This window comes from Oncorhynchus keta, chromosome 29 (genome assembly GCF_023373465.1).
Source record: "Oncorhynchus keta strain PuntledgeMale-10-30-2019 chromosome 29, Oket_V2, whole genome shotgun sequence".
NCBI lineage: Eukaryota > Metazoa > Chordata > Actinopteri > Salmoniformes > Salmonidae > Oncorhynchus > Oncorhynchus keta.
The window spans coordinates 7401431-7427202 of NC_068449.1; the positions used below are offsets into that span (position 1 = coordinate 7401431).

At 42.2% G+C, this 25772-nt stretch overlaps 1 protein-coding gene across 2 annotated transcripts in view; it reads left to right on the forward strand.

Annotated features, from left to right (window-relative positions):
- The window catches only part of LOC118362266 (ribosomal protein S6 kinase 2 alpha-like), an 85603-nt gene that overhangs the window by 11698 nt on the left and 48133 nt on the right, over positions 1-25772 (forward strand). For both annotated transcript variants that reach the window (XM_052485842.1, XM_052485844.1), the window contains exon 2: positions 228-275. In XM_052485842.1, the coding sequence (XP_052341802.1) occupies positions 228-275 (48 nt within the window). The remainder of the gene's footprint in view (positions 1-227; positions 276-25772) is intronic.

Consider the following 25772-nt stretch of genomic DNA (forward strand, 5'->3'; position numbering starts at 1 on the left):
CTGATAACAAATGGATGTTCTCTTTTTGAAGGGCTCTTAACAATGCTTCAGCTAGATACATTGTTGGAGGAGAACTGTGGTTGTTGGCCATTTCAACAGGTGAAACGCACTGGGTAGCATAATGAGTATAGATGCTCTAGGTTGCTATGGTTCCCACCCACACATACAATCTCACACACAGCAAACATCTTGGCACTGAAACCGTGTTCTGTCTCGTTTATTTTCAGAATGGGCAAAGCGTCACTGAGGATGGGGTCCCACCTGCTGGTCACAAGGTAAGGGGTGTCTTCTGATCACATCTCGCACATGCTCACCAAATAAACTATGCAATGCTGAAACAATTTGAGAAGGTGCCTTTGGGAAGAGCTATTTTCCACTGCCTTCATTTTATGGGAAGTGCGAACAGGAAGACTATTGCCTCGCAAATAATAGAAATCCACTGATTCGACTCAAATACAGCAATGAGGGTGAAACTGGGGACTGATGGGCTATAAGACCACACTGGTTTCTGTATTTTGGCTTTTTTTTTTTTTTTACCCATTTTCCTAACTAGAAAAATCCTCAAAGATTGAGTGTGCACTTGCACGTGTGCTTGCGTGTGTGCAGTGACATTGGAAACCCTACGCAAGGATCAACTGACAATGTGCTTTCAGGATGACCGACTGGGTGGTGTTGGCCAATATTGCTCTGTCAGGATGACCGACTGGGTGGTGTTGGCCAATATTGCTCTGTCAGGATGACCGACTGGGTGGTGTTGGCCAATATTGCGCTGTCAGGATGACCGACTGGGTGGTGTTGGCCAATATTGTGCTGTCAGGATGACCGACTGGGTGGTGTTGGCCAATATTGCTCTGTCAGGATGACCGACTGGGTGGTGTTGGCCAATATTGTGCTGTCAGGATGACCGACTGGGTGGTGTTGGCCAATATTGTGCTGTCAGGATGACCGACTGGGTGGTGTTGGCCAATATTGTGCTGTCAGGATGACCGACTGGGTGGTGTTGGCCAATATTGTGCTGTCAGGATGACCGACTGGGTGGTGTTGGCCAATATTGTGCTGTCAGGATGACCGACTGGGTGGTGTTGGCCAATATTGTGCTGTCAGGATGACCGACTGGGTGGTGTTGGCCAATATTGTGCTGTCAGGATGAGACTTATGTTTTTTTAGATGAGGATAGGGATCTAGATGGAAGGGATTGGTTAAAAATATGCTTTACCTATCTGAACAAAAATATAAACTCAACATGCAACAATTTCAAAGATTGTACAGAGTTACAGTTCATATGAGGAAATCAGTCAATATAAATTAATCAATTAATTAACCGATTATTGGAGGACCCAAAAAAAACCTGATGCCGATTTAATCGTCTGATTTAAAAAATATATATTTTAAATGAATTTTATTTTTTAAATAAATGTATCTGTAATAATGACAATGAACACTTATTTTAACTTAATATAATATATCAATAAAATCAATTTAGCCTCAAATAAATAATGAAAGATGTTCATTTTGGTTTAAATAATGCAAAAACAAAGTGTTGGAGGAGAAAGTGCAATATGTGCCATGTTAGCTTTCTTACGTGTAAGTTCCTGTAAGCTCAGAACATGAGGACATATGAAAGCTGGTGGTTTCTTTTAACATGAGTCTTCAATATTCCCAGGTAAGACGTTTTAGGTTGTAGTTATAGGAATTATAGGACTATTTCTCTCAATACGATTTGTATTTCATTAACCTTTGACTATTGGATGTTCTAATAGGCACTTTAGTATTGCCAGTGTAACAGTATAGCTTCCATCCCTCTCCTCGCCCCTACCTGGGCTCGAACCAGGAACACATCGTCAACAGCCACCCTCGAAGCAGCTTTACCCATGCAGAGCAAGGGGAATAACTACTCCAAGTCTCAGAGCGAGTGACGTTTGAAACGCTATTAGCGCGCACCCCGCTAACTAGCTAGCCATTTCACATCGGTTACACCAGCCTAATCTCGGGAGTTGATAGGCTTGAAGTGATAAACAGCTCAATGCTTGAAGCACAGCGAAGAGCTGCTGGCAAAACGCACGAAAGTGCTGTTTGAATGAATGCTTACGAGCCTGCTGGTGCCTACCACCGCTCAGTCAGACTGCTCTATCAAATATCAAATCATCGACTTAATTATAACATAATAACACACAGAAATACGAGCCTTACATCATTAATAGGGTCGAATCCGGAAACTATCATCTCGAAAACAAGATGTTTATTCTTTCAGTGAAATACGGAACGGTTCTGTATTTCACTGAATATTCCTGTTACATTGCACAACCTTCAATTTCATGTCATAATTATGTAAAATTCTGGCAAATTAGTTTGCAATGAGCCAGGCAGCCCAAACTGTTGTATATACACTGACTCTGCGTGCAATGAATGCAAGAGAAGTGACACAATTTCACCTGGTTAATATTGCCTGCTAACCTGGATTTATTTTAGCTAAATATGCATGTTTAAAAATATATACTTCTGTGTATTTACTTTAAGAAATTCATTTATGTTTATGGTTAGGTACAGGCATGCCACTATTGTGCTTATTTTTCCGCAAATGCGCTCTTGTTAAATCATCCCCCGTTTGGCGACGTTGGCGTCTTTGTTAGGAAGAAGTAGTCTTCGAAGTTCGCAACGAGTCATGTTAGCAGGCAATATTAACTAAATATGCAGGTTTAAAAATATTTACTTGTGTATTGATTTAAAAAAAGGCATTGATGTTTATGGTTAGTTACACATTGGAGCAACGACGGTCCATTTTCGCGAATACGCACCGCATCAATTATATGCATCAATTATATGCAACGTAGGACACGCCAGATAACTACACATGGTTGACGATATTACTAGTTTAACTAGTGATTATGATTGATTTGTTTTTTTATAAGATAAGTTTAATGCTAGCTAGCAACTTAGCTTGGCTTCTTACTGCATTTGCGTAACAGGCAGTCACCTCGTGGAGTGCAATGTAATCAGGTGGTTAGAGCGTTGGACTAGTTAACTGTAAGGTTGCAAGATTGAATCCTCGAGCTGACAAGGTAAAAATCTGTCATTCTGCCCCTGAACAAGACAGTCATTGAAAATAAGAATGTGTTCTTAACTGACTTGCCTTGTTAAATAAAGGTATAAAAAAATAAGAAATCTGTGTCCAAAAATACCGATTTCCGATTAATCGGTCGATCTCTAGTCTATAGAAGGTCCCACAGTTGACCGTGCATGTCAGAGCAAAAACCAAGCCATGAGGTCGAAGGAATTTTCCTTAGAGCTCGGAGACAGGATTGTGCTGAGGCACAGGGGAAGTGTACCAAAAAATGTCTGCAGCATTGAAGGGCCTCAAGAACAAAGTGGCCTCCATCCTTAAATGGAAGAAGTTTGGAACCACCAATACTCTTCCTAGAGCTGGCGTTCGGCCAAACTGAGCAATCGGGAGAGTAGGCCCTTGGTCAGGGAGTTGACCAAGAACCTGATGGTCACTCTGATAGAGCTCTAAGGAGATGGTTTTCCATCTGGAAGGTTCTCCGATCTTTGCAGCACTCCACCAATCAGGCCTTTATGGTAGTGGCCAGATTTCCCGCTTGGAGTTTGCCAAAAAGCACCTAAAGACTCTCAAACAATGAGAAACGAGATTCTCTGGTCTCATGAAACCAAGATTGAACTATTTGGCCTGAATGCCAAAGCGTCACGTCTGGAGGAAACCTGGTACCATCCGTATGGTGGAGGCAGCATCATACTGTGGGAATGTTTTTCAGGGACTGGGAGACTAGTCAGGATTGAGGCAAAGATGAACAGAGAAAAGTTCAGAGATCCGTGATGAAAAACCTGCTCAGGACCTCAGACTGGGGTGGAAGTTCACCTTCCAACGGGACAATGACCCTACGCACACAGCCAAGACAACGCAGCAGTGGCTTCGGAACAAGCCTCTATGTCCTTGAGTGTCCCAGCCAGAGCCCAGACTTGAACCCGATCGAACATCTCTGGAGAGACCTGAAAATAGCTGTGCAGCGACGCTCTCCATCCAACCTGACAGCTTGAGAGTATCTGCAGAGAAGAATGGGAGAAACCCAAATACAGGTGTGACAAGCTTGTAGCGTCATACCCAAGAAGACTGTATTTTATTTTTTTATACATTTGCAAAAAGTTCTCAAGCTGTTTTTGCTTTGTCATTACGTGGGTTATTGTGTGTAGATTGCTGAGAATTTTTAACTCTACATACAGTGCATTCAGAGAATTCAGACCCCTCTTTCCACGTTTTGTTACGTTAAAGCCTTATTCTAAAATGAGGGGGGGGGGGAAACAAAATAATCCAATCTACACACAATACCCTATAACGACTTAACAAAATCAGGTTTTTAGAAATGTTTGCAAATTTATAAAGTAACTATTTTAAGTATTCAGACCCGTTGATATGAGACTGAAAATTGAGCACAGATGCACTTATCTGCATAGTGACCCCTTACAACTATTTGTCTCTCCTTTTCTCTCCCAGCCTGTTAGTGGAACAAACAGCACACAGGAGAAGTGGGCAGGCATCTGGTGTTGCTCATTGGGCTAAAGCATGACTCGTTGTTGGTATACACTATGGACAGGCTCCTGAACAGCTTCTATCCACAAGCCAAAATACTACTAAATAGCTAACTGAATGGCCGTACGGACTATCTGAGTTGACCCTTGAATTCTACACACTCGTGCACACTGACACTCCAACATGCACACACATTTATACTCACGCACACACACAATCATCATTTTATGTTTCTGCTACTCTATTTATCATATATCCTGATGACTCGTCACCATGTCCAACGCTCTAACCACTAGGCTTTACTAGTCCAACGCTCTAACCACTAGGCTACCCTGCCGCTTGCACATTGTAACTATGATATTGGAATGATCGTGTGTGTGAGATATAGCTTCTTACTTTTTTGTCTTTTATTTGTACACTTATCTATTTGTGTACTATATTGATTACTACATTATTGGGTTTGGAGCAAGCAAGAAAGGCGTTTCACTAAATGTGGCATTTAACACTAAAATGTAACTTTTTGTCTTTGGAGAAGTAAGGCTCAGAGCCTGTAGACATGGACATGGTGTTCTGAGAGTTGAAAGTGGAATACATGGAAACATGCACACATTCATTTAGATGTATTATTTAGTGTTTTTCATCAACAAAACACTAAATTATGGAATTTATTGTGGAAGAATGGGGTTGCATCCCTCCAATAGACACTTGTATAATCTATGCCAAGGCACATTGAAGCTGTTCTGGAGGCTCTTGGTGGCCCAACACCTTAAGACACTTTATGTTGGTGTTTCCTTTATTTTGGCAGTTACCTGTACATTGTCGTAAAATACCTCACCTCTATCTAGATCCGTGCTTTCTCACCCAGGACCTTAACAACATCTCTATATGGAGGTTGATGTTGCATGTAGCCAATTTGTTGGCTGGCTAATGATGGGCATATAAAGTAACTCTGAAGTAGAGCCTGTTTTTTTATTTTATTTAAATTTTTACTTTCCATATCTGACCAGGAAGTACTCCTGGTCTGGACGAGGGTACTGTCCTCTCTGTGACTTGTGCTGAAGAAGTTTTGGAATGATTTCAAATGTCGTGTTCTTCTCTTATTCCCATAGCCCTGTAATTTAAACTTAATTTTAAGGAGTTTTTATTCTACATTTTTTGTTATTTAGCAGACGCTCTTATATCAAGAGCAACTTAGGGCATTCATCTTAAGATTGATATGTGATTTTCCCAACTAGCTGTCTTGGTAAGTACATTTTTCCTCAAAGTAGTTATCAGCTAGGTCAGAGGTCGTAAGAGAGGGTTGCAAGGGACAGAGTGTTGTGGAAATATTTAAGAATCTTTTGTGTAGGGTTTGAACAGAGCCCGAAGGTAGGGAGGGGCAGTTCCTCTTGCTACTCCATAGGCAAGTACCATGGTCTTGTAGTGGATGCAAGCTTCGACTGGAAGCCAAGCCAGTGGAATGCGTGGAGGAGCGGGGTGACATGGGAAGACTTGAACACTAGGTGGGCTGCAGCATTCTGGGTAAGTTGTTTAGACGCCCAGCCCTGAGCGGGTGGAGAGGAGGCCGAGCCTGAGACGCCCAGCCCTGAGCGGGTGGAGAGGAGGCCGAGCCTGAGACGCCCAGCCCTGAGCGGGTGGAGAGGAGGCCGAGCCTGAGACGCCCAGCCCTGAGCGGGTGGAGAGGAGGCCGAGCCTGAGACGCCCAGCCCTGAGCGGGTGGAGAGGAGGCCGAGCCTGAGACGCCCAGCCCTGAGCGGGTGGAGAGGAGGCCGAGCCTGAGACGCCCAGCCCTGAGCGGGTGGAGAGGAGGCCGAGCCTGAGACGCCCAGCCCTGAGCGGGTGGAGAGGAGGCCGAGCCTGAGACGCCCAGCCCTGAGCGGGTGGAGAGGAGGCCGAGCCTGAGACGCCCAGCCCTGAGCGGGTGGAGAGGAGGCCGAGCCTGAGACGCCCAGCCCTGAGCGGGTGGAGAGGAGGCAGAGCCTCAGTGAAATATCTTGCAGCCTCCTGACTGGTAAAAAAAAATGTAAATGTCCATTTAGCAGACACTTTTATCCAAAGCGATTTAGTCATGTTGTGCATACATTTCACGTACAGGTGGTCCTGGGAATCGAACCCACTACCCTACCATTCCAAGTGCCATGATTTGCCAACTGGGCTACAGAAGATGGTTCTGATAGTGACAGTGAGAGAGTTGGTCAGAGAGGGCATTTAAGTGTTTTGGAAGTCAAAGAAAGAAGGGGTGCCGATCTGTAGTTTGTCGGAGGGGAGCGACTCTGGCCATTTTGAAGTCTGAGGGGACACAGCCAGTGGTCAGGGAGGAGTTGATGAGGAATGGGAGAAGGTCTCCAGAGAGGGTCTGTAGAAGGGAGGAGGAGATGGGGTCAAGCAGGCAGGTTGTCGGGTGGCTGGACGTCAAATTACACCAACACTTATAATCAAATTCTAGTATAACACAGGCAATTAAGCCGTAATAACATCTGATGGGAGATTTGGGAAATCTCCTTCAGACAGCTGTAATGCGGTCTGAGCCCTATCTGAGCAGCAAATGAAATGACTTAGACATTTTTTCTGTAGCAATAATGCTACAGTGCCGCTGTGTAGGTATAGAACTGTTTCAAGCCAGCCTCGATGGTTTCTCCCTGGTATCATTGTCCTTGCGGGGATGTTTTTGGAGAAAGTTTTATCAATCGCCTCCAGGGCTTAGTTTGAAGGGGTGTGAAATGAACTGGAGTCATTCATTTCTGTGCCTGACGAGTGAGCGTTGTGAAATTGAGTTGGAAGTGTTGTTGATGGTGTAATTTGATGTAAAGTTGGCATAGCCAGTCGATATTGAGCAATAATTTAGGGGATGTTTTCTACATATAAAAAAAAATGTATTTTGAATTTGTTAATTTGGTGTTATTTTATTTTATTGAAGGGATCTTTTGCAGAAATACAATTTTAAACACCACTGCACTGAAAAGGAGCTCTGTGCAAAAGGAATCCTCGTGAGTGATTCTGTTAGGCTGCACAGTTGGTCGGTTGCTTGGCATGGCTGGTTTTGTTGTCATGGTTGCTTGGCATGGCTGGCTTTGTTGTCATGACATTCAACTGAGGCTGTGGTGAAGTAAGCTCATAATTCAATTATTCAGCATTTATATTTTTTTTAGGTAAATGGCACATTTGAGGAAAGGCTGTTGTTGCCTCAGCCATTTCAAAGAATAAAGAAAACGGCCACTTTAACAATTTTCTGTATTTTATTCCATAAAGGCCTAAGTGGTGATAGAACAATGGGGCTTTGCAGAAGAGCTGTCAGTCAGAGGAGGACTGATGCATGATACAAATACACACCCATGCCCCCCCCCATAAATTGTGTTGAGGCACCCCTTCTTGATGCCTCAACATGAGATGAAAGAATCCTAAAGAGTTGGTTGGGATTCCGTGTTGAATCATCTTCATCAGGATTAGCACCTGATCACGATCCACAGTGTGTGTGTGTTGGTCATGTTTGTCTGTCCTATGGGTGCTGTGTATTGAGCCATTCCAATTGAGTGTTTTAAGTATTGACCAGTATGATGGGTTGATGGTGTGTAGGTGAGGTATTGGAGATGGAGCTCTGTGGTGGGGGGCATGTTGATGGATGTTAACCCTGGAAACAATGCAGGCCTCCATTCATACTGGAAGCCCCCAGTCAGCAGCGTATGTATTCATTCATATTCATGGCATAGGCATGGCAACTGCTCACCCCCCCCCCAAAATCAGGCCCCTATGCTCTTAGCGTGTGCTAATGTGTGCACGCACACACACAAACTCATCCTGTCAGCAGCTCACTTCTGAATACAACCGTAATTTATTCTGCTCTACCTGACTTAAACAATGAACAGAGGCAGGAACTATGCCTGGTGGCACATCAACTCAACAATAGAAGGGGTCGAAGGTCAGATTCGAAATGGACAACACCATACCTGTCGAATAATTACAGCTGAGCTAAACCTGGCATTTTGACTATTGACTGCCCGGTTTAGATGACAACGTGTTCCCCCTGGGCATCAGTTCTGGTTTGAGAGCCATTGCATTCTGGACCTGTAAATTGCACCAGAATTTCTTGTCACTCTTGTCCATGGCAATGAAACCTCCAAACGCCTGTTTCTTGCAGTTTAATCAATCTTGTAATTTGGCTACCTTTTTTTTCTCTCGCGTGGATGTCAACCTCTTGGTTTGAATTTCACATCTTCAAAGTCTTGTGTCCAACCTGTCGGTGCTCCCCTAATACATCTGTAACTAAGGGTCAGTAGAGGACAATAAGATTGACTATAGTTTATCAGCAAACATGGCTTTCCCTATGAAACTCCTGCACTCTATAGAAAAGCAACCAGTAATTAAAGCTGCAAGCGGCAATGCCGGGGCTCAAGCTGCTTCCCCAATGTGTCACCATCAGGACAAATTTGGAGACATCACCTTAGGATGAGCTACTTCTTCTGTTCACCTTAACACACTTGGCAAATATCATAATTCAATCAACCACATCATTTGCAAAAATACTTTTGCTGAATTTAACTATTTTTAAATGATATTGACTTCTGTTAAACATGTTTTTCTACTGAACCACTGGACTAAATTTGGTATATAGCATCTATGGATGCTCATCTTTTAAACACAACATTTTTCCAAGAGTCGCTAATGGTCGCTATGCGCCATTGAGCTTACATAGATGTGTTTCCTGTCCAACAGTGCCATCACGCTGCCATACTCTACAGGTTACCTAGACTCACCTCCCTGAGCGTGTGTGCCAAATTTCATCACTCTTGAGGCAAACTGCTCGAGAAATAAACATGTGCCTGTTATAGCGACACCTTGTGGTTGATCTCAATATGCTTGCATATGTGGAGTCTTGACAGTGTTTGGAACATGTGCACCGACTTTTGTTACAATATGAATATCCATGTCTGATCTATATGAATTTGTGCCAGACCACGCCCACGTGAATGTTTATTGGTCAGTAGTGGCCATGTCTGATCTATATGAATTTGTGCCAGACCACGCCCACGTGAATGTTTATTGGTCAGTAGTGGCCATGTCTGATCTATATGAATTTGTGCCAGACCACGCCCACGTGAATGTTTATTGGTCAGTAGTGGCCATGTCTGATCTATATGAATTTGTGCCAGACCACGCCCACGTGAATGTTTATTGGTCAGTAGTGGCCATGTCTGACATACTAGCCTAGAAAATGTTGCCTTGGGAGACATTGGTCCATAGATTGCATGTGTCAAGTTCTGTGCAGATAGGTCATTCGGTACCAGAGGAGTAGTGGTTTTTCAGAATTGTCTAAATGGCGCAATGGGTTCTTGAGTGTGTTCCTCGTGTGGAGAGATCTATGTACCAATTTCTAAGACTCTAGCTCAGTGGGGGAGGGGCGTGAGCTTTCAACGCTAGCATTTCGATCGCTTGTTATAGCACCAACATGTGGCTAATTGGTATGGCATTGCATAAGGGTGTGGCCTTCATGTAAAATTGCAACCTCCTAGGCCTTACCATTTCACTGAAATTGTTTTTTAAAATTAAATTGCCAGAAGGAAATAACTAATAAATTATAATGGCAATAAATACAGTAGGGTTTCACAAGCTTCACTACTTAACCCTAACTACTCAAGTCTTAAGGGACTGCAGTGCCTTGACGTTGTACTAGTGTGCCCTCTGCTTATAGTGATCATATTGGGCCTGCGCTGATAGGATCACTATAGGGAGAGTGCACTGTTCTATGCTTTAGACATTTTAAACATGCAGTGCATTTTTCTCATTTCTGGTCATGTGGTGTATCTGATGTCATGAGGCTTTACTGTGAGCGAAAGCTATGTGGCCCATGTCTGTGCAGCTTGGGACTTCACACCTCAGGAGGAGAGCGTGTGAGAGAGGCTCTTTTCTACCCCCGGAGATCCCACACAACACTTGCCCAACAGTTGTCGCCCCACCCCCTCCAAGCAGGATGATGTAAACAGAATTGTCTTATTTAGCCCAACAGAAAAAATCATAATAGGAGAGCAATTATTTTTGAAACCGCAAAGAAATGTATAGACATCTTCCTAATATTAGATACTTGTATTATTGAGTTTTTACTAGAAATTCCAGTAAAAGATGGTTACTCTGAAATTGACGGTGTACTGCAGCTCTAAAGCAATCTCAAACACCTTCATTAGTTCAATGCAAAAGCGACCAGGAACACAAAAGCATCTGACTTTTTCAGTCGCAATCAAGCTTATTATTATTATTTTTCCCTTGTAATGATTTGCATGATATTAATGAAATGAAGCATGGTTTGTTCTCAGGAAGGCCAAAAAGCAATCTAGCTATTATTTAGCTCTCTAGTTAGCTTAGCGGGTATGTGAGGAGGATGCAGGCACTTTGTTCAGCTTGCTATCTAGTTCTGTATAGTATGAATGACACTGTCAGGGATTCTTCTGCTATTGAAAACCTTGAGCGGGCCGCCTAATCTCTTTTTCATGCTGCCTAAGTGCAAACAGTGTACATTTTAGAAATACGTTTTCGGCATGGAAAACTCTCTGAAAACTTAAACGACTAAAATCAGGATGTAATGCAATTGAAAAATACATTTAGCAGTAATGATTTTGTTATGTTTGAGCATTAGCCAATGCATAGAATTGCAGGAAATTCACTTTTTAAAACGGCAACATTTTCTCTTCTCTCCGTGGCAGATGTAGATTCACAGGAAATTAGGTATAAAACTAAACACACTTCTCTCAGCTCAATGGGGAAATGTGTAGAATTGCAGGAAATAGTTGTAAGAATGGGGTGCACCTCAAATCTAATCTAAAATTCAGCCGTGTCGGCGGGCTGACTGCGCCCATTACCACTCCTCGCGCCACGCTCAACACCTAAGCCCCCTTTTGATCGAGAAAAACCCCTGACTGTATGACAACATTACTGTACTTTATATTCATATGTGACGGGTTATTTTTTTGCTGTGCTGAAATTGCTTGAGGGAGGGAGAGGATGTTCAGTTCTAAAATCAGCTGGGGATGTCTTCTATGATCAACATTTGCAACTCATCACCACTATCCAGGAGCCATACTGCTTCAGGAGGTGTATATGTGGAGTGTGGGTGATGCAAGACTACTGCTTCAAGAGGTGTGTGTGTGTGTGTGTGTGTAGTTTGTCTTGTCACCACTTTGCATCGAGCGTCACTTCTTTTGAGAAAGTGTGTAATTGTGTTAAAAGCTTTTTTAGCTTCAGCGAACCTCTGTGCCTGATGTTTAGGAAGCTAGAGGGCAGATAACAAGATGTTATTTGACCCCTGCTGATCTCATCAGCCTTACTGCAAGAGGTGCTGTTTATGTTGATGGTGTTCAGTTTCCTGGATGAACATTTCTGCTGTCAGTTGGCAGATTTAATGACTTATTTGCACCCCTTTTTAGCAACGTTAAGTTCCAGCTGTGATTAGCTTGTCCAGTTGGCAGCACACCGGAGATTTGCTTTGCCTGCGTGTGTGTTGCACTCCTATCGTGTTTCGTACCTGTTTCTTCTTCATTAGGGTACAATGTAGCAAAATATTTAGCAATGGAAATCCAAAAAAAAGTAATGTTTCTTATTGGATAAAACCATGTACACCCTGTGTCAGCCTGTTGTCTTCTGTTTGGCACCTAGTGAATAGGACCCTAGACTAGCTGTGTTGGAACATGCCTCTGGGCACAGAGGAGAGCCAAACACTTCACATTCCTTCGTAGTTTAGGGGAGTGGTAGGGGTACAGAATGGGATCTCTCCAAAAGGAAATCGAGGAGTGAAACCAGAAGGAGATTCCTCTGCACTCCCTATCTTGGTAGCGTCTTCAGCTGTAAACACACTTATCATGCGGATGTTATAACGGCCGTTGGGAGTGAAGGTCAGGAAAGTGATTGGGTGACATCACGGATCGAGATTCCGTTCTATCACGTTCTGTAATGGCTGACTATTTTACTGGAAATTTGAATACGTTTCTCTTGGCTGTACTCGCATGCTCTAAACACTAGACTGGGGAGTAGCCATTTGACAGCTGGGGACTGGACAGCTTGGCTGACCCTCTGACCTAAAATGCCTCAGTTTTTTTTCAAACACTCTAAACCAGGGTTGGGCAAAAATAAATTTGTTTGCCTGATTTGTTTGTAAAAATCTATTTGCGGGCCAGAAAAGTACAGTTATTTGAAAATATATAGGTCCATTTTATAGTTTCTATATACTTTTGTTCTAGTTTTAAATGTTCAAAAGTGGCCTGGAGTTGATTTTATTACCCATAATAATAATTCTATCCATCCACCCCTTAAATGTTTTCTATATGTTTACTGACACCTCCGGTGGGCCAGATTGAATGAGTTAGGCTTTCTCACAACTGAGCTAAACTGACATCAAAAACAGCATTCCATCCAAGGTCATGTGTACCTACAGTGCAGGCCTACAGTCGTGGCCAAAAGTTTTGAGAATGACATTCATTTTCAGTCTGCTCTGCTGCCTCGGTTTGTATGATGGCAATTTGCATATACTCCAGAATGTTATGAAGAGTGATCAGATGAATTGCAATTAATTGCAAAGTCTTTCTTTGCCATGCAAATTAACTGAATCCCCCCCAAACATTTCCACTGCATTTCAGCTCTGCCATAAAAGGACCAGCTGACATGTAAGTGATTCTCTCGTTAACACAGGTGTGTTGACGAGGACAAGGCTGGAGATCACTCTGTCATGCTGATTGAGTTTGAATAACAGACTGGAAGCTTCAAGAGGAGGGTGGTGCTTGGAATCATTGTTCTTCCTCTATCAATCATGGTTACCTGCAAGGAAACACGTGCCGTCATCATTGCATTGCACAAAAAGGGCTTCACAGACAAGGATATTGTTGCCAGTAAGATTGGACCTAAATCAACCATTTATCGGATCATCAAGAACTTCAAGGAGAGCGGTTCAATTGTTGTGAAGAAGGCTTCAGGGTTCCCAAGAAAGTCCAGCAAGTGCCAGGACGTCTCCTAAAGTTGATTCAGATGCGGGATCGGGACACCACCAGTACAGAGCTTGCTCAGGAATGGCAGCAGGCAGGTGTGTGCATCTGCACGCACAGTGAGGCGAAGACTTTTGGAGGATGGCCTGGTGACCATTCATGTGTGGGGTTGCTTCTCAGCCAAGGGAGTGGGCTCACTCACAATTTTGCTTAAGAACATGGGCATGAATAAAGAATGGTACCAACACATCCTCGAGAGCAATTTCTCCCAATCATCCAAGAACAGTTGCAATGCCTTTTCCAGCATGATGGAGCACTTTGCCATAAGACAAAGGTGAAAACTAAGTGGCTTGGGGAACAAAACATTGATATTTTGGCCAAGAAACTCCCCAGACCTTAATCCCATTGAGAACTTGTGGTCAATCCTCAAGAGCCGGGTGGACAAACAAACAACTGACAAATTCTGACAAACTCCAAGCATTGATTATGTAAGAATGGGCTGCCATCAGTCAGGATGTGGCCCAGAAGTTCATTGACAGCATGCCAGGGCAGATTGCAGAGGTCTTGAAAAAGAAGGGTCAACACTGCAAATATTGACTCTTTGCATCAACTTCATGTAATTGTCAATCAAAGCGTTTGACACTTATGAAATGCTTGTAATTATACTTCAGTATTCCATAGTAACATCTGACAAAAATATCTAAAGACACTAAAGCAGCAAACTTTGGAAATTAATATTTGTCATTCTCAAAACCTTTGGCCTCAACTGTACACGATGTAATGGCTTGGATTTGCAGTGCTTTTCCAAGGGTTCAAAGTGGTTTTGGTTGGGATGAAGCATACCTCAACCACACAATGTGCAGCACCCACCTTTGTTTTTTTATGGTGGTACAGTATTTCTACAGGTGTTTGGCAGACATTAAGTGTCATGTAAATCCATATTCATTTTAGCAGTAGTTAAAGTTTCACATAGTTCCTCATGCATATTGATGATGGTGAGGGGAGCTAGGGGCCGACTCCACTCTGTCTACTCTCCAAGGCCAACAGACTCTGGGACTGACTGGGCTCCAGCCTTCTACACTGGGAGACTGCACAGTCTGTGCCAAGACCCAGCTTAGCCTAGACCCAGTTTATCCAAGACCCAGCTTAGCTAAAAAGACAGAAGTAGAATTCCAAATATGCAAATTATAGGACAAGATCATTTGAACCGTATTTATGAACTTCAAGAGACGGTAGAATATCTTTACAAAGCCTGGAGACTTTGTCTGGCACCCTGCTTAGCCTAGCATATCTACAGAGATTCACATGTTCAGCAGGGTTGAAGTTAATTCCATTTTAAATTCCAGTCAAATCAGAAAGTAAACTAATTCCAAATGTTCCTCATTGAAAAGCATTGATGAGAATTGGAATGGGATTTTCAGTGTACTTCCTGAATTGAAATGGAATTGACCCTGACGTTCAATGTAACCAGAGCGGTGAGTCAGCTAAATCGCTGGCTAGCCCAAAGTGTTACATACTCTTTCTGTTGTCAGGCAGGATTAGACCTTGGCCTGCTCTCTGAACCCTGAGATGGCCTGGAAGGCGTCAACACAGCGGGTAGGTGTGGGTGATGCACACATTAGTGAAACATGGCTTTGCACGGTCACCGGCTCTCATTTATGGCCTGGTTTAGTACCATACAATCATATGTTCTACTGTAGTTCAGGTAGGTTTTCCCCCTCACTGCAATGAACCTGGTGTAGAATGTTCTGCAATCTTTTTGGTTATTGTAGCAATCTCAACTGTGCTTTTGGCTAGTATACTGTCGCGAACAGCTTGCTCTGATACTACATCTATAACCTCATAACAGTTGTCACTCCACACTTTGTCAGTAGAGATCATGAGGCCTAAAATAGTTTGTTTTTGCGGGTAATTTTGGGGTCCCTAAGTGAGATTTGGTTGGAAATTCCCCCCCCCCCTCTTGACGGTGGGGGGAAATCAACTTTTTTAGGAGATTTCTTGCAATTCTTCCAATTTTTCCATGGGGCAAAAAAAAAGTTGTAAAAATGTTAAGCTAATTTCCTGCAATTCTACATAACTCATGTTAATGATATCGGACTGAGACTGACTAACAAAATCAATGGGGTGCCCCCTGGAGGTCGGGGCCCCTGGGCACGTGCCCTGCGTGACCAGTCGTTGGTAGTCAGCCACGATTACCACAAGATGTCTGGCTAGACTTATTTCGCAATCAACAAAATTATCTGACATGGATAATTGAGTGACTGACATAACAAGAGAGAAATTGCTGATATACAACCACATGTCAAACTTGCACCTCGCGTATTCTAATTCTCGACTGTAAGTTGAGACCCAGACTGTCAACCAAAATTGCTTCTGGCAGAAAATGCAGCCTGACACGCCTTGTGACTGTGCCAGACCGGCAGACAGAGTGACACAGTCAGCCTTGTGACTAGTGTCTGGCTGTTCTGTATGGCCGTCACAGAGCGTTGTCTCTGCAACAGGGCCATGAGGTAAGGATACGATGCCGTATGCTTTGATGCATCGTCAGAACACTCTTACTCTCTTTCCGTTTCACTTCTCTCTCTGACACTCACCTTCTCACTCTCTTTATCCCTTTTTCTCAGTGTCTTTACCAATCACCCCATCTTTATATGGCCCCAATCACCCCACGCCATTACACCATTAACCACCACATCTCTCTCTCTCCTTCCCTCATCTTCTACTATCTATAAACTGTTGCTAAGCCCCTCCACAGGCCTGTCTCAGCAGGCATGGCATTACACAGCATTTAATTTCCTGTGTTTTTAATTTTACCTTTAAGCAAGTCAGTTAAGAACACATTCTTATTTTCAATGACGGTCTGGGAACAGTGGGTTAGACAGTTCAGGGGCAGAACGACAGATTCGTACCTTGTCAGCTCGGGGGTTTGAACTCACAACCTTCCGGTTACTAGTCCAACGCTTTAACCACTAGGCTACCCTGCCGCCCCAATTAACAGAGCTAGCTGCCAGGACCAAGAGTGCTAGGGTTCCTGCTAACGCTATACATGCACACATACATTGATATTATATATATATATATATATATATATAATCAATCAATTACTGAGGCTGGAGACTCATATCTCCCTCACTATCTTTAAGCATCAGCTGTCACAGATCATTGCACCTGTACATAGCCCATCCAACTACCTCATCCCCATACTGTCATTTTATTTGCTCCTTTGCACCCCAGTATCTCTACTTGCACATTCATCTTCCGCACATCTATCACTCCAGTGTTTAATTTCTAAATTGTAATTATATTGTCACTATGGCCTATTTATGGCCTTTACCGCCCTTATCTTACCTCATTTGCACACACTGTATATAGACTAATTTTTCAAATTGTTTGTGTTATTGACTGCATGTTTGTTTATTCCACACTGCTTTGCTTTATCTTGGCCAGGTTGCAGTTGTAAATGAGAACTTGTTCTCAACTAGACTACCTGGTTAAATAAAGGTGTTCTCAACTAGTCTACCTGGTTAAATAAAGGTGTTCTCAACTAGTCTACCTGGTTAAATAAAGGTGTTCTCAACTAGCCTACTTGGTTAAATAAAGGTGTTCTCAACTAGCCTACCTGGTTAAATAAAGGTGTTCTCAACTAGCCTACCTGGTTAAATAAAGGTGTTCTCAACTAGCCTACCTGGTTAAATAAAGGTGTTCTCAACTAGCCTACCTGGTTAAATAAAGGTGAAATAAAAAATAACATCTCTGCAGCACTCCACCAAATCAGGCCTTTATGCCCAGACGGAAGCCACTCCTCAGTAAAAGGCACATGACAGCCCGATTGTTTGGCTGTTTGGAGCTTACCGTATAGCACCTAAAGACTCTCCGACTATAAGAAACAAGATTCTCTGGTCTGATGAAACCAAGATTTATCTCTTTGGCCTGAATGCAAAGCGTCACGTCTGTAGGAAACCTGGCACCATCTCTACGGTGAAGCATGGTGGTGGCAGCATCCTCATTCCGTGGGGATGTTTTTCAGAGGCAGGGAGACTAGTCAGGATCAGGTCAAATATGAACAGAGGAAAGTACAGAGATCCTTGATGAGAACCTGCTCCAGAGTGCTCAGGACCTCAGACTAGGGTGATGGTTCACCTTCCAACAGGACAACGACCCTAAGCACACAGCCAAGACAACGCAGGAGTAGCTTCGGGACAGCTACAGTGTTAAATCAGTGGTTTTACTCAAGGAAAGTAGATTTGTTTAATATTCAGACAAGGCCAGAGAGACTGACTCATTGCACTGAATTAATAATATATCCCATAGGATGGGATGAACTGTAACAGAAGCACATCTTCAACCACAACATCAGACTGCAGTTCAGCCCAGAGTTCATCTGACCGAGGTAAAACTTCACAATTGGCCTAAAGACTAACAGCCGCTTTCCCGACTGTCCAAAATTAAATACAGTACGATAAGAGTTTTTGGAGTGTAGCTCAAGCAATGTGAATGTCAGCCAAGAGTGCATAGCTGTTGTGGCAACGCAATGACCACATTGAGGGAACTTCATGCCCCAGCCTGAAGAATATACATTTGATTTGCTGAGTAAGCACAGTAGGAATGCACGCACACACAAAATGGTGATGCTGAAAGTGTGAGATGGCATTATCTGACTCACTGTCCAATCTTAGTCTGGCTGGATATTTCCCCAGACTCTGGTCTCTTTTTAAACACCCTCAGTCCGTCCTGAACAGATCATCCCCTTCAGGAATGTTCTGGTATGGTGGAACATGGCCACCTCGGAACACCAGCTCTCACAGTCACAGCCTTATTTATTCTCCTTCCCCTTCTAAAGTGTGTGTGTGTGTGTGTGTGTGTGTGTGTTGCTCAAAAAAAATAAAGGGAACACTAAAATAACACATCCTAGATCTGAATTAATAAAATATTCTTATTAAATACTTTTTTCTTTACATAGTTGAATGTGCTGACAACAAAATCACACAAAAATGATCAATGGAAATCAAATGTATCAACCCATGGAGGTCTGGATTTGGAGTCACACTCAAAATTAAAGTGGAAAACCACACTACAGGCTGATCCAACTTTGATGTAATGTCCTTAAAACAAGTCAAAATGAGGCTCAGTAGTGTGTGTGGCCTCCACGTTCCTGTATGACCTCCCTACAACGCCTGGGCATGCTCCTGGTGAAGTGGCGGATGGTCTCCTGAAGGATCTCCTCCCAGACCTGGACTAAAGCATCCGCCAACTCCTGGACAGTCTGTGGTGTAACGATGGATGGAGCGAGACATGATGTCCCAGATGTGCTCAATTGGATTCAGGTCTGGGGAACGGGCGGGCAAGTCACCTGCTACACAACAGCTTTTCCAAACATGTTGGAGAGTAATGATTTAGTTTTTTACATTTTCCGGGTCAAGGTTTGGCTTTTTCAGGAGGCTTTATTACTTCCAGGTGGATGGCGTCTGGAAGGGCATCTAGGAATCTTTGGGTTGCCGGAGAATTTACAGTGCAGCTTTTGATAATCCTTGGTTGGAGTCTGAACAGGTTATTTGTTGCGATTTCAAATGTAATAAAATGGTGGTCCAACAGAGCCACTGGACAAAACTAGACACAGGGTATTACTGTGGCAATGCATAGGTCTGGAGAAATGTTGGACAAAACCAACTGAGTCGATGGCTCAAATCCTTTCGGAGTGGGGAGTGGGTCGGTGGACTTTTCCATGTGAACATTGAAGTACGCTGCTCTTCAGAAAAGTGCACAGTTTCTCTCGTTCAGTTTCACTTGTAAATGTCCACACTGACCGGAAATTACATTTAGTTGACATCGTCTGTGATTTTGCTATTAGTTTGTTAATTTAGAGGTTTCACTACAGTTCCTGGTTCGAATCCAGGCTGTATCACATTCGGCTGTGATTGGGTGGCGCACAATTGGCCCAGCATCGTCCAGGTTTGGCCAGGGTAGGCCGTCATTGTGAATAAGAATTTGTTCTTAACTGACATGTCTAGTTAAATTTTTAAAAATGGAATAAAAAGATTCATAATGGGCTTTTCTTGCGTTTTTTAGCGCCCCCTTGTGTGCTATGCCCATAGTAGTGTAAATCCTGGGAAGAGAAGGACGGTATGACGATATGAAAACCTGGATACCGTCCAACTTTAATTCCCAGTCTAAACAAACACATGCTGCTACAGAGTTTGAGTGTGTGGCACACACCTAATACATGTCTGTACACACGTGAATGTCTCAGAACATTTAAGGCAAAACAATGCCTTTCCTCTTTGTAAAAGTTTTAAACATTAGAATGTATGCACACATGACTGTAAGTCGCTTTGGATAAAAGTGTCTGCTAAATGGCATATATTTTTTTATTTTATATTGTGCGTTTCTCTGAGCATAAAATATTCTAAATGGTGTTAGGAGAATACATTTTAAATGGATTATGTAAACCATTGACAAATGCCCACTCGAAGGAAAATCCTACTAGTGTAATAGTATAGGGTTATGAGGTTTGCTGAGACCAATTTTAAATTCCACTTGATCCTGCTTAAATCTGTAGATTAAGCCCTCCCAATACTTTACTGCAATTTGTCAGCATTTGTGAGGACTCTCCTAAAACTACAGGAGTAGATGGGGTTGAAAATAATTGACTAATGCACTACTACAGTGTGTGTGACTGGTTAATGTGTTTGGGGATTCAGCTCTTTACTAGTGGGACAACTTAATTGGACCAGCTGTACTGTTTCCACCTGAGGGATTCTCTTAATAAATTAGAATGACTCAATATTATGAATGGTGTTGGCAGTGAATGCACTGGAGACTGAGCTTGTCGTGACACAATGTCTTGCTGTGAAAGGTGTGTACAGTATTTATACATTGGGTGGCAGGGTAGCCTAGTGGACTAGCGTTGGACTAGTAACCGGAAGGTTGCAAGTTCAAACCCCCGAGCTGACAAGGTACAAATCTGTCGTTCTGCCCCTGAACAGGCAGTTAACCCACTGTTCCTAGGTCGTCATTGAAAATAAGAATTTGTTCTTAACTCACTTGCCAAGTTAAATAAAGGTTAAATAAAATGGGGGGGGTGAACCATGAGCAGTTTTCTAAGACGACACCTGGCGAAATGTTTTGCATTTCTTATTGGACAAGTTCAGGTAGTCCTTCTTCGTTTGTTTCCTTTTGGTGCCTAATGAATACAACCCTGTTAGGTTTCAGGACAGAAGGGGTACAGTATGTGCTTTTTCTTTTGTATCCCTCTTTTCTCTAAGTCCATTACCTTCGGTCTTTCAACTCTTCTTCTTCTGTTCCTCGGAAAGCTACATTCTACACGTTTTATTTTTATTTTCAATGCCTCATACTTGTTATTCACTCTGCATCTCTGTATTCAGATACTGTGATATTATGATTTTTTTTCTCTCCACTTAATTCCAGCCTTTGCGGTAACGGTCCCTGAGCCTGTAACACACTCTTCCATCCCTCTCTATAGGCCTTGACTTGTTGTTCCAATGGAAACCCATTGGGAGACATGGTGAAGATTTGCTACACAAGCTTTGAGGTGTAAATGCAAACCGTTTTTGGTTTGCTTTTTTTGCTTGCCTAATGTCTCGCACATCTCCTGCTCTTGTTGAGTATTTCAGCAGACGTGCACACAGAATGATACCATCTCCTGTGGCACTTGATTCAGATGGAATGAGGCGATTAGAATGCATGTCCGTGATATTAAATGATTGACGTCATGAAATTAGTCAGGTCATGATGATTTCCCCGTGTGTGTCTCGCTTCCAACAGAAATCCCTTGTTAATCCTGGTGATTTGTTTAAACTGTGTTTCACTTGTAGTTCTTCACTAGATGGCCTTAGTACTGTTAGCAGAGTTTCTGCATCGCAGCCGACGCAATGCCAAGTTGAACCACTTTAAAAACAGCCTTGACAGTACAATGTTTTACGGAATGCTGAGAACTACATTGCTAATTTGAAGAACCTGATTGGACTAGAATGCAGATGAGAACTTTTGATTTATTTTTAAATGCTCCTTGTGCGTCTCCCGTTATGGGAAAAACCTTTACTCTTCTTTTTGTTTTACCCTCTGGCAGCCTCGTCTTTGAACAACTTGTCATGAAAAATCTGTCTGCACTTTAGTCTGAGCTGACTGAAGCCGGCTGGAGCCGACTGGACTTTGAACTGACACTGGGCCTGTTGTGTTGGTGAATCTCTACTCTAGCAGAGCACCAGTCAGTGCTTTACTTGACTGACACAGAACCCTGTTTTTGTTTTGTGGTTCTGCATTAATTGAACCAATGCTGGAGGGCTTTGAAAATGAATTTAAATAGCACTTCTGGATCTGCAATACCTAATCAGCCTCGACTCTGATTGCTTCTGCGGACCCTGGGGGTGTGGAGGGCGCTCAGTTCGCACTGTCAAGTGCGTCTGGTTATCTCAGGCTCTGGTCCTAGGATTTACAGTACGTGCGCCTTGTATCGTTTTGCCGATCTTGATGTGGGCCTGAGTGTGTGTCTGTCGATCATTGAGGTCCATTGTGTCCACCCATGTGCGTCATCAGTAGACAGGCGATGGAAGCCCTGCTTTACTGTTTGTAGTACTGCCGCAGCAGGAGTGGAGAGGCCAGACCGAACGGTGCATGGTTTAGTCTAATTACCCACACTGCTGCTGGGTTGGAGGAGGGCACTAAATCACCAGGTGTTTCTATCCTATCCTCTCCACACAGACCTGTGTTTTTACTATTTGTTTCCTTTCAAATACTTTGAGTGCCTGACTGAGCCAGATGGTCGGTGTTTGCACTTGTCCACTATTCATTGGTTCCACTGCATGCCATCTAGGCATGCTCAATCAAGCACAGCTAAAGTATTTAGACCTGGATTCAAACAGTATTGGTTTTCTGCTATCTTTCCTGTCCCAGCCTCTGGAAGTGAAGCGGTGTTCTATTTGACAAGGATGGCTTCCCATATCAGGGCATCTACTGTGGCTGCCTTGTCTCTCTTATCCAATCTAATGATGGCCTCAAGCCTCATGCCTTTGAGCTATTTGCACACATGACATTGGATACAAGTGCAATCAAGAGAAGCCAATCCAACTTCAACCAGCAGATCTCATTGCCCCCTGGATTGCACACAGTCTTGTGAGATTGGAAAAACACTGGTCGAGCGTTTTATTTTTTTACGCAACTGTTTGTCTGGGCCCATATTAACAGGACTATATTTGTATAATCAGTACTCGCTAGGCTACGTCTTCATTCAGAGGATTTGAGATGTAGTCTGGTGTTTTCTGTTGTGTATGTGAGGTTCCATCATATCAGTAAAGCCTGTGGTGGGTTGTCATGGTTACTGCAGCTTTTCCTCAGTACCACAACACAGTACCCTTTTGACATGTGCCACAGAGTAAAGGTGTGTGTACGTACACACACACACACACACACACCCTCTACAACAGTACCCATTCACAGAAATCCTCCCCCAGTCTGTTTCATGGGGCTTTTCCTACCTCATTCATCTAGAGAATCACTGTAATTCAGTCACACACACACACACTGTAATGATGTATCGCTGCCCAGTTAAAGGAGGTTCCATTAATCAGTGTGCGTATGATGGGGGTTCTAATACAGAAGGCTAATGAACAGTTGTCACTATTTAGATTCCACTTTCTCTTCTGCTATCACCATCAGAGGGAACCCTCTGTAACCTTCTCTGTGTGACAAAAACAAATGTGAGAGAGGGCCAGGGGTTGCCATAGTTTCAATGTGTAGAGACAAGGTGGAGTTTTTCCTTTTCAATCATTTTCCCCATTGAGGTCATCTATACGTCTCCGTCTACAGGCTGCTATTTACTCTCGGCTGTCTCTGGCTGCGTCCAGAATGGCACCATATTCCCTATATAGTGCACTACTTTTGACCAGAGTCCTATGGCACCCTATTCCCTATTATAGTGCACTACTTTTGACCAGAGTCCTATGTAGAGAATAGGGTGCCATTTTAGATGCAGACTCCGCCTTGTTTTTATTTATTTATTTGTTTGATTTAACGAGGCAAGTCGGTTAATAAGAACCAATTCTTATTTTCGATGGCGGCTTTGTTCAAGGGCAGAACGATAGATGTTTTACCTTGTGTCAGCTCGAATTCGATCTTCCAACCTTTCAGTTAGTAGTCCAACGCTCTAACCACTAGGCGACCTGCGCGTGCACTGCTAGGTGTTTTTCTCTGGTCCTCAGTAGATGGGTTGTTCGGTGCCTTTTTTTTTTGAGAAGTATGTATGTATGTATGTATGTATGTATGTATGTATGTATGTATGTATGTATGTATGTATGTATGTATGTATGTATGTATGTATGTATGTATGTATGTATGTATGTATGTATGTATGTATGTATGTATGTATGTATGTATGTATGTATGTATGTATGTATGTATGTATGTATGTATGTATGTATGTATGTATGTATGTATGTATGTATGTATGTATGTATGTATGTATGTATGTATGTATGTATGTATGTATGTATGTATGTATGTATGTATGTATGTATGTATGTATGTATGTATGTATGTATGTATGTATGTATGTATGTATGTATGTATGTATGTATGTATGTATGTATGTATGTATGTATGTATGTATGTATGTATGTATGTATGTATGTATGTATGTATGTATGTATGTATGTATGTATGTATGTATGTATGTATGTATGTATGTATGTATGTATGTATGTATGTATGTATGTATGTATGTATGTATGTATGTATGTATGTATGTATGTATGTATGTATGTATGTATGTATGTATGTATGTATGTATGTATGTATGTATGTATGTATGTATGTATGTATGTATGTATGTATGTGTATGTATGTATGTATGTATGTATGTATGTATGTATGTATGTATGTATGTATGTATGTATGTATGTATGTATGTATGTATGTATGTATGTATGTATGTATGTATGTATGTATGTATGTATGTATGTATGTATGTATGTATGTATGTATGTATGTATGTATGTATGTATGTATGTATGTATGTATGTATGTAATGTATGTATGTATGTATGTATGTAAATGTATGTATGTATGTATGTATGTATGTATGTATGTATGTATGTATGTATGTATGTATTAATTCACTCTAGTGTAAAAAAAAATAAATTTTAAATACAAAATTACAACATATATATGTTGTAATTTTGTATTTAAAAAAATAATAATTTTACACTAAAGTGAATTAATATATATATATATATATATATATATATATATATTTACACTTCTCCAAAAAAAATGCACCGAATAACCCATCTACTGAGGACCAGAGAAAAACAATATATATATATTTTTTTTAAAGTGTTCCCATCTCAAGAGGTTAGTTAAATAAAACAAATATTATAGTAATTGCCAAATAAAGTAATGGTTGAACGCAACAGGGTTGACTTCATCAGCCATAAATTCCCTTGTGAAAGGGGGAATGGAAGCTTGTTGTGTGCAACAGTGAGTGGCAATTGAATGCAAGCTTCACAACTTTTATCATTATTTTCTTTCTTTGCAACATTTCTAGCCTGGTATCAAAGGGTAACAGGGTTGATGTGTTTATGCTCGACCCGCTCAGTTTTCCACCACAAAACACCAGAAAATGGCCAAAAAGAGTAGAGCCACTAATGATTTGATGATTAGATGTTCCTTTTGAAAAACATTTTTAAGGAATTAGTTTCACCAAGAGTTCAGTTCACCTAACAGGGTTGACTTTAAAATGAGGGCTCGACGTGAAATAATCATCTATGTCAAAGCAACAAAATAATTTGGGTTTTACAATGATGGTAAAAACATGGAGAAATGTTTGGGTTTAAGTGGGTTCAAATCTTCCTAGAAGTCAATATGCACAGAGGGACATAGCAAGTCTTCATTCATGTAAAAAAACACATTTTATAGAATTCTCCGTGTGGTGTATATATATATATTAATATAACAGGGTTTTAAATATTGGTGAACAATTTCTACTTAAAATATCATTGCCTTCAGCTTTGCAATGTGCAGCCTGCTCTGAGTGACAGACAGCCTGGTTTAGCCCAATGCTTTGAGGGCCATGGTCACAACGCCCACCACTACTCAACCCCCCCCCCCTGTCGTGTGGTCTGGCTCAGCTGACCTCTGTTCAGCATCTTCACATTGGTTATGTTGTTGCTGCTTTTATTTTTAATGGAGGCCGTCTGCATTTGAAATTCGACTTGGCCAAAGTTTCTCCCCTTCAGCTATTGTCTTTGACTCCGTCC